This window comes from Cotesia typhae, unplaced genomic scaffold (genome assembly GCF_013202065.1).
Source record: "Cotesia typhae breed Kobodo isofemale line unplaced genomic scaffold, CoteBio_Ctyphae contig_4, whole genome shotgun sequence".
In the NCBI taxonomy this organism is placed as follows: Eukaryota; Metazoa; Arthropoda; class Insecta; order Hymenoptera; family Braconidae; genus Cotesia; species Cotesia typhae.
The window spans coordinates 6,197,758-6,207,676 of NW_027423748.1; the positions used below are offsets into that span (position 1 = coordinate 6,197,758).

At 27.8% G+C, this 9,919-nt stretch overlaps 2 protein-coding genes across 4 annotated transcripts in view; one reads left to right on the forward strand and one right to left on the reverse strand.

Annotated features, from left to right (window-relative positions):
- The window catches only part of Adsl (adenylosuccinate lyase), a 38,230-nt gene extending 35,640 nt beyond the window's left edge, over nucleotides 1–2,590 (forward strand). For all 3 annotated transcript variants that reach the window (XM_074242778.1, XM_074242780.1, XM_074242781.1), the window contains one exon: nucleotides 176–2,590. In XM_074242778.1, the coding sequence (XP_074098879.1) occupies nucleotides 176–838 (663 nt within the window). In that variant the 3' untranslated portion in view covers nucleotides 839–2,590. The remainder of the gene's footprint in view (nucleotides 1–175) is intronic.
- On the reverse strand, nucleotides 2,491–8,845 carry C1q-vp (C1q-like venom protein). Its single transcript, XM_074242787.1, has 3 exons — nucleotides 8,687–8,845; nucleotides 3,645–3,810; nucleotides 2,491–3,567 (listed from the first exon to the last, which is right to left on the reverse strand). Coding segments are annotated over exons 1-3 (489 nt in total). The 5' UTR covers nucleotides 8,689–8,845; the 3' UTR covers nucleotides 2,491–3,246.
- Between the last annotated feature and the right edge of the window lie 1,074 nt (nucleotides 8,846–9,919).

Here is a 9,919-nt window from a genome sequence, read left to right on the forward strand (position 1 = left end):
AAATTGGGCAGCTGTTGTGTGATATTTAGTTTCGGGGATATTTTGTCGGAGGATCAAGATGCCTGATACTTCAAGAAGTACAATTATCATTAGGGAAATTTATTTCAAAATAATTTCGGAAAATAACTGAATCTTTTTTTTTAACATTGCAATAATAATAATTTTCTATTTACAGATCTGCACTGACATCAGACTTCTAGCCAGCATGAAAGAAATAGAAGAACCGTTTGAATCAACGCAAATAGGTTCTAGCGCGATGGCATATAAGCGGAACCCAATGCGTTCCGAGCGTTGCTGCAGTATTGCGCGTCATCTAATGAGCCTGCAGAATAATACTCTCCAAACGGCTGCGAGTCAGTGGATGGAACGAACTCTGGATGATTCTGCAAACCGGCGAATAACCCTTGCTGAAGCGTTTCTTTCTGCAGACGTGATCCTGATGACTCTCCAGAACATCACAGAAGGTCTTGTCGTTTATCCTAAAGTCATTGCGCGACACGTTACCCAGGAATTACCTTTTATGGCCACAGAGAACATCATCATGGCGATGGTAAAGGTAGGTGGCGATCGGCAAGTGTGTCATGAAAAAATACGAGTCTTATCTCATGAAGCTGGTGCCCAGGTCAAGCAGCACGGCCTCGACAACGATCTTGTCGATAGAGTCAAAAAAGATCCGTATTTTAAGCCGATTTTGAACCAACTCGATAGTCTTCTGGATGCCTCGACATTCATTGGTCGTTGTTCTGAACAAGTTGGAGAATTTCTTCAAAAAGATGTTCTGCCAGTCTTAGAGATCTACGCTGGACAGGAACAAGGACGTGTTGATCTTAATATTTAAATTTTTTCATTTAATTGCTGATTTCGAATAAAAATTTTCTTTTCAGAAAAAAATTGTCAGTACTTGTAATAATTTTTTTATCTGTTTATAGATATATATAAAACATTGATTTTATACAATAAAATAATTTTTGACATAACAATTTAATATTTCATTTTTCATTCAACAATTTTATAAAATTTTTAATATCTTTTTTTTAAATTAATTACAATAAAAAAATGCTTCTAAAAATTTTCACTTGTAATTTTTATCAATTTTCACATGTGAAACTTTTTAATTAAATTTTTTTTTAATAATTTAATTACTATAAAATTAAAAAAAAATTTTTAATTTTTGTCAACTTCAGTGTTTACCTCTTTATGATTTTTAGGTGTGATAGGTCCGAAAGGAAGTAGATGTTGAGAGAAGATAGTAGATAGTAGATAGTAAAGTTAAGAAATAGGAGAATAGTAAAAAAGAAATAAAGATAAGAAAAAAAGATAACATTTATTTTTTATTTGCATTTAAAAGTTGAAAAAAAAAAAAAAAAAAAAACGTGAAAATAGTAGGTTTGTACATTCAGAAATAAAGTTGTAAAAAATAACAATAATGGTAAAGATTGAGTTATTGGTAAGAGTAGTATTATAAAAGATATCGACAGTATAGATTTATAAATTAATTATAGTAAAAGTGAAAGTTTACTGATAGACTAGAGGAAAAACGGTGGTACAGATTTTTAGATCGTGGAAAGGAAGAAGTGAGAAGACGAGGAAGAGTTGAAAGAAGAAAAGAAGAAATTAAAGGTTGAGAAAGAGAAAGGAAGAAAGAAGAATTGAAGTATAGAATAGATTTTTAGAGTTAGGAAAAGAAGTTTAGATAGTAGAGAGAAGAAATAGTTTGAGAAGAAAGAGAAGTATAGTAAAATAAGGTAGAGAAAAAAGAAAGATAGACAATAAAAATTAGAAAGAAGATAAATGCAAAGTATTTTTATTTTACAAAGTTGAAAGAGACATTTAGAAAATTGAAAAGAAAATTTTAAGAATTTGAGGCGGAGAGATATTAAAATATTAAAGTTGTTTAGAATAGTACAGAGAAAAAAGTAGAAAGATAATAGTTTGAAAGGAGAAGTAATTTTTTTTTTAGAATAAAAAAGAAGAAAAGTAAAAGTTTTATTTTTGTAGGAAAATAAAAATTTTGTGAAGAAAAATAGTAAAGAAGAAAGGAAAAGAATAGAATAAAGAGATGAGAAGTAAAGGATAGTAGAAAAGAAAGGTAAGAGGAAATTAAGAGAAGAGGAAAGGGAAGAGAAGAGTTAAAAAAGTGAAAGAGATATGAGCAAGAGTAAAGAAGAATAGGTATAAGATGCAACAAAGTGGTAGAAAGAATAATAGAGTTAAAAAATGTAGTAGAAAGTCCAGTGTATTGTCTTTTTTCAAGTACGTGACGGCAAGACGCAGCGTACAATTTCGAGATCATAATACTGGTGGGTAGAGAAAGTACTTAGAAGATAACTGATAAAATATTATTGAAAAAAAAAAAGAGGATAGGAAAGTTTGAGTTGAAGTGATTTAGAGACAGAGAAGGATTTACATTGAGCAACAGGTGAAGAAATAGTTGAGAGTTTAGATAAGATGTTGAAATTCAGGACAACTGAAAAGAGAGTAGAGGCATGCTTTTAGAGAAGAGAAAGAGAAAAAGAGAAAGAGAGAGAGAGAGAGAGAGAGAGAGAGAGAGAGAGAGAGAGAGAGAGAGAGAGAGAGAGGAGGAGGAGGAGGAGGAAAAACGAAAGAGAAAGAAGAAGAAATATGAAGAGGTAGAAGGAGAAGAGAAAGTAAATTGTAAGAATTGTAAAGCATCTTTGTGCTTTGAGTTTAAAGAAGAAAAGTTGAAGATAAAAAAAAGAAGAGTAGAGGTAGAAGAAAATAGTAAAAGTATAGGTCAGGATGAAGAATAGTTAAGAAAAAGTGGAAGAAGGAAAATGAAGTAAGAAGAATAAAAAAGAAAAAAAGTTTATAGAATTGAAAAAAGTAAAGATTTAAAAGTAACATAAAACTCTATGAAAAATATATGTAAAAGTAAGAGATAAAGAAAAGTTAAAGTTTAGGAACTATCACAGTGGTTTTATCAATCGATAGGTCAATAAAAATAAATGTTGTATTAAAGTTAACAAAACAAAAACCAAATTGTAAACTCAAATGATTTAAAGCCATGTAAAGGTACATCGGGAGTAGCGTCCATGCGGTTAATTTAAAAATCTCGCTTAGTTGTTTAAATAATAATCCAATTTCTCCCTATCGAATCTCTCGATTATTAAAACATTTAAAATAAATTTAAAGTTGGTGGGAATGTTCCGATCAGGCTCACGGCCTTATTTTTATCGATTCATACTTTTTATGTATTTAAATCGTCTGTTGCCGTATGAACTTGGGTTATTTTTTGGCGACTCGGTACCCTGAGAAGGATGTTCCTTCATTGGGGTTGCCGGAGTCCACGAAAACGGCAAGCTGATCACCGATCTCGGAGTCCAGGAAGACAAGATTTGAGCCGCCGCCAATTCCGGTGGACACTATGGGGGTCCAATCATCTGATCTGTTAGCTTTGCGCTTTAGTGTCAGCTTCAAGTCGGCGGTACCATATCCAGCTAGGCTGAATTGGTACAATCCGGGGCAATGAGTCGTGAATATTCCTGTTTCTGCGACGTATCCGACGCCTTTGTTTACTTGCGTCTGCGAGAATTTCAGTCGGGTATTCTGTGGAATTAACATTTATTAGTTTACTAAAAATAGTCCAATAGAGATGGTATTTATCTATAAAAAATAATACTTACGGTTTTAAGTCCTGATGTTGCGGAGAATGCAACTACTCCAGCACAATCTTCGGCATTAGCTAGTTTCAGCGAGCCTACGGTCGTGATACCAGATGATGGTGGGTTTGGTTTGGCCCCATTTGTCAGGAGACTTGTTGTTAATATCAGTAATACCGTCCACACCAACCTGAAAAAAAATTATTCATTCGTTTTGATTTAAATAATTTATTGCGAGTGTTTAAATTAATCATTCGTGTAAAAATAACAGAACTAGTGCTAAACTGAGAGAATAAATTTATTTTGAAAAAAATGGACAATGTTTTAATTAAAAAATAATTTTTTAAAAACTTACAATAAAATAATTTATTGTAATAGCAATGTCTATTTTTTTTCAAAAGAAATTTTTTTTCTTAATTATTTTCTATAAGATCTTTGTCTACAAAAAGTCGGAAACTTAATGAATGATCAAAAATATACGAAAAATGTAAGTGTGTAAGTTGAGCTCGGAACAACGTTAATTCCATGATTCATTTAAATCATACAATTTGTTAAGAATCATTAATTTTTTCCAATGTAATTATTTAATTTACTATTGATAAATCACGTTGGTACGAAATAAAATATTCTTGTTACATAATAACTGTCATACTCGTAATTTTATCTTAAATTTTTTATCCTTGAACACTTTCAAACCTCTAAACGTAACTTAGCATTTCTTCTTTAGCATAAAATAATCAACAGTGAACTTTGATAATTAATAATTAATTTTTTAATTGTTTGTAAAATTATTTTACTTCAATAAATTATAAAAAAAATTGGAATTATTTGTTTTAATTGAAACGACTGAGCTCAAAGTCATTTTCAATCATTAAATTTTTGGTAAAAAATTATAATGATTAAATTTTATTTTAATATTGTTGTTTTTTTAATTTTTGAAAAAATTAATTTTTATTTTTTTTATTAAATAATAAATCTTAACTTAATTTAATTTTTACAAAATATTTCAACTTTTCTAGTAAATAAAAAAAAATCACAATAAAAATGAACATAAATAGAAAATGATTTGCAAAATGAAATTATACTTTTACTATTACAAAATTAAAAATACTAAAGTCTAGTTATAGCCAATTACACTTGTATAAACATTACAACTTGGTGAATCGTAAAACAAGAGATACATAATTTAACATGTAATAAAATTCAAACACAATACTAACGACTGTAAAAGAAGAAATGAAATTTTTATCGACTTAAATAATTGGTAAGCGATAAGGATATTGTTTCTCCCGGAATTTATTTTTATTTAACTTCACAGTTACGTAATTTTAGCTCAGTATATTTTGATTTTTTAGATACAAGATACGGACACGGCGATTGAGCAGATAATTCAACACTAGACACGTGAGAAGAGAAAACAAGTTTTAGCAAATTATGTAATATAAAAAAGTGGCATGTGATTTCGCGAATAAAATTTTATTTCTCAAGTTTACGCATTTGGTCATGTTTTAATACATGATTATTCAAGTCATATAAATATATAAATATAAACATAAGTAGGAGAATGTAATATAAGAAGGAAGGCTCTTCTCCTTTCACTCGAGGTCAAACCCAATCAGATAACCATCATCTTTACCCGGTCATTTCAAGAATAATGAACGACATTTTGTAAATTACAAAAAAACATTCATTTACCTTCAAGCGTTTTATTTGAAATACTTTCTAATAAATTTCTTCTTAAAAATTCCTGATAGTAAAAAGCATAGTTTTATGGTAATTAATCTTTGTAATAAATTGTAACTTCCTTTGTTTAAATAAAAAAAAATATATATATATAAATAAAAATGAAGGTACGATTTCTCCGAGAACCGGAAAGTTTTAAAAATGAAAAGTGGAACTTGAGCTGCACGCTGCACTGACCGAATAACAAATCAAACGAGAACATGAACTAATAAGGAAACAAGAGTTGTGGTGGGTTCACGCACCATCGATTTACCCCACTTTCTAATCGGAACTGAAGAAAAGAAAGTGATAATAACAGTTATTTACTTGACCTTGTTATCGGGGAATTTATTTTTTTTCTGTTAATTTGCGGACAACTTAATTGTATTTATTTATTGTGGCCGATTGTCGGAGTCGCGAGATCTTAATCTAGACGGGCTGGGTTCGAAACCCGACGGCGGTAAAGTAACTCGAATCGTTAAATATTCTTTACATTCTTCTTCTTGTCATTTTGTATTTGATTAATTATTCAAAAAGAAATTTTTGTTCAAATAAATCTCTACTAATATTATAAATGTAAATGTAAGTTTGTTTGTTACACTCTCACGCGAAAAATACTAAACTGATCATCATGAAACTTTTTATTAAAAAAAAAAAATTTTTTTTTACGATAGAAAAAAAAATTAGTTGTAAGGGTAAAAGCTAGTTTATTATAAAAAAAAAAAAAAAAATAATAGAAACAATGATATTCAATAAAATTATGTTGACTTCAGTTCCAGAGTAGTAAAAAAATTATAAGAGAGAACCATTGAGTTTTTTTGTAAGATATCTTGATTACAAGCTACAACCTAACGGAACCATAAAAAAATTTCTAATATTTCTTTATTATACTTTTTAATACTATTCTTCATTGGTTAATTTAGAAATCATGAGGTATTCATTGAACCGGCTCAAATTATTACTATCTATTCTTTTTACTTCATATAAATGGTTAATAAAAACAACGGTTCAAGTGTACTGACTAAATGTCATTAAAATTCGAACACACCCATTGTTTCTTTTTTTTTTAGATTAGAACATATCATTGTCATTCATTTTTAATATAATTTACAGGAATTTTTCAATTAAAAAAATTTTTTTTTTTTTTATTTATTTATTTAAAGTCGCATAAATTACTAATGTCTTGAATGACTGCACAGTAAAAAATTTTGCGTCTATGCGTCAAAAAATTTTGTGTTAAAAATTTTTGTATTAAATATTTAACACTTTTGTGTGTTAATTTAATACAATAAATGTTAAATTTACGTATAAAAGTGTTAAATATTTTCAAAGTCTCAAAAATATATGTTATGTGAATTTTTTATTATTATTTCATATCTTATCTTAATAAATTGATGATATGTTTTCCATTTGCATTATTAACAAGTTCAATTAAACTTATTTTTCAAATTAAGAATTAAATATTTCTAATAAAATTTTTTATCGAAGAAAATTTTTAAAATTCCTTAAAATTTCTAATTAAATTCATTGAAAAATATTGACCTATTAGCTGATAAGTGTTATGTAAATAAACAAAAATAATTTACACTTAATAATAAGTTGAAATATGTGAATTAATCTGAATAACATTCTTAAAAATAAGAAAGTAAGTGTACAAGTAAGCCCTTTAAATGAAGAATAGTTAATAATTAATCAAAACCGGCCGTGACAACTGAGGATGCTTTTTAATATCATTTACAAAAAGGTCACATTCTATTTGTTGGTATACAAGAGATAATCATAGGTGGATTAGATGTGGGTGTTAAATGTTAAAAAAAGGCTTGATAAATCGAGTCAACGGGTTTAAATTCTAAAGACCCTTTCACTTTCCTAAGGGGGTACGGTCTCAAGGCAGAATCGTGACACGGAATAGATTATATATTAACAACCTTGTCCAGTTTAGAACTAGATTGTCCAGATTCTAGACTTGTGACTCTAAACTATAGACTTTGAAACTGTCACAAGTCATAACAGTATGTTAATAGTAATTTATACTACTTTGTAAAGTACTACTTTATTTTTTCACACTTCATACGCCGAGTATACCGTCAATAAAATAAAATTTATTACATAGATATGATAATAACAATTACAAAAAAAAATACACTTCCGTCAATCGTCAATGTTCACGTAACAACATTTTTATCGAAGCTAAATCTGGCATCAGATGAATAGATGAATTGATTAAATTGAATTTTTAGATCCAGAGGTCATTTGAATAGTATAGAATAGGTAAAGAACGAATTATGTAGTTATTTTACAAAAAATCAAAGAACGATTGTAATTGAATGTGTTTAGAGAACGTTGAACAACTAATCATCATAATGTTTCATAACCATGTAATACATTAACACTCATTTACGGATATATTATTTTACGTAACTAGATTCCAGTCCGAAGTTTACGACGGGGAGAGTTGGTTAATTTCAAAACATGATTGAGCATAATTATAAGTAAATGCTTAAAGTTTAAACCGCATTATTAGCGAGGTTTATTTATCTTACCAATTAATCGTTCTCTTTTTTTTTTTTTTTGAAAAATTTTTTATTTTTACGAAATTGATAATTGATATTATTAGTAACATTTTTTTCTACATAAATCAATTACAGGATAATGAAAAAAAAATTGTAATTATTAATAATTCACTTTTTTATCTATAAAAAGAATTTTAATAATTATAATTATTTCTTTCACTTTTAATCAATTAAGAATTTTTCAATTATTTTGAAATAATTTCGTAAGAATTTATTTATTGTAAATATTTATTAATTTTACTATTTAAGTATTTTGTAGTTGATTTAAAAAAATTTAATTAATAACAAATCACAAATTTATTCATTCAATTATCAAAAAACAAAGTTGCATAAAAAATTTTGCTAGCAATAAATATTTGTTGTTATTTTTTATCAATATTAAAATTTTTGCAATGTCTTAAATTTTTTTCTATAATTTTAGTGAAAAAATTATAAATTTTTTTTCTAGTGATAAAAAAAGAATTACTTAATACTTGTTAATAAATTATTTATCACTTCATGACTTGCCAATTAATTTAGAATAATAATCGAACAAATATTAAAAAAAATAATAATAATTAAAATAATCATTCACAATTACTCCTGTCAAATTCTTCATAAAAAATTCACTTCAATCAATTTTAAAATAAAAATTGCCAATAAATCTTCAATAAAAACAAAATCACGATTTTTACGGATCAAAAAAAAATTTAATCAATACTATCTCCAAAATTACAATAAAAATCCTGAATAAATGTTCGTAAATTGATAAAAAAAACAATAAAAACTTACATGATGTTAAATTGTGGTGTGGCAGGAACACCCTGGCCGGGTAAACCTGGAAACAACGAGGAGCGTTGTTTCCTTGAGATCGTCCAGGTGCGTTAAGCTCACTCGGTACCACGATACACCTTTATATCACTTCCGAGCAGCAACAACCTGCTCCACACTCCACAATCCATCGTCCGGAGTCTCTATTTTCTCTTTCTCCTATGTAGCCTGTACCAGAACGGCTCCAATGCTCCCTCTCTTCTCTAAGTCACATTATTTTACACAGCGACCTACGTACCCCACTTACCCGGCTACGCGGCTTTTTTATCAGTCCACTTATTTATTCTTGTTGCTCATACTGGCCCACATGAACAGTGACAGTGGTTTTTTAGTTATTTATTACCTCTTTCTTCTTAACCTTTTTTAACAAATCTCCATATCTATTACTATTTATGTACATAATTTTTTTTTTAATAAAAATTTTACGGCTGAATTATACTAACAATTATTGCCAAAGTTTCGTTTTTTTATTGACCAACGCCTGTTAAATTTTAAAATAAAAAATAGCAAAGTACTCAGCCAGTTTCTTATTATATTTTTAAAGGGCCATTGTTCGAGTTTTATCGCTCGCTATTAACCGTGAAAATAGTTCAACTAACGACTCAATTGTTAGTTGTTCAACTAATCCATAGTTCTATAACAGTAAATTGTACGAATAGTCAGATTTAAATGCTGGAAATCAGGTTGATAAAAACAACAATTGCGTGGATTTTAAAACTGTAGTAATTGTTACAAAGTGGAAAATTTTAAGTTAAGTTTTTGTGAGCTCTAATAAAGAAATTTATTAATTGTTTATAAATATTGTTTGGAGAGAAAATTACATTTATTAACTACAAATAAATATTTATTAGCAAGTGAGACATCTGTTACATTTAATAAAAAATTTTTTAGCTGTTAAAAATTATTTTTTAAGTATTAATAAATATTTTTCAATCGTCAGATGTTGAAAAAATTATTTATTAAAAATTAATTGCTTATAAAATATTTTTTTTACTGGAAAACATAAAAGTTGAATTAAATTAAATTATATGAAAAAAAAAATAATAATTATCCGTAAACATACAAAGTATGGTAATATTATTACTGTAATGAATTTTCAGAAATATTTTAAAAGTAAAATTATTTCATACGATAGAAAGTGCTTTTTTTCTTTCAAACTAATATAGCGGAATTAACTAGCTTTATATAGGACTA

Bases quoted from the DNA above. Each gene is read 5' to 3' on its own strand.
- C1q-vp (XM_074242787.1), bottom strand. The intron at 3,568-3,644 runs GTAAGTATTATT...TTAATTCCACAG, and splicing joins CAACATCAGGACTTAAAACC to AATACCCGACTGAAATTCTC.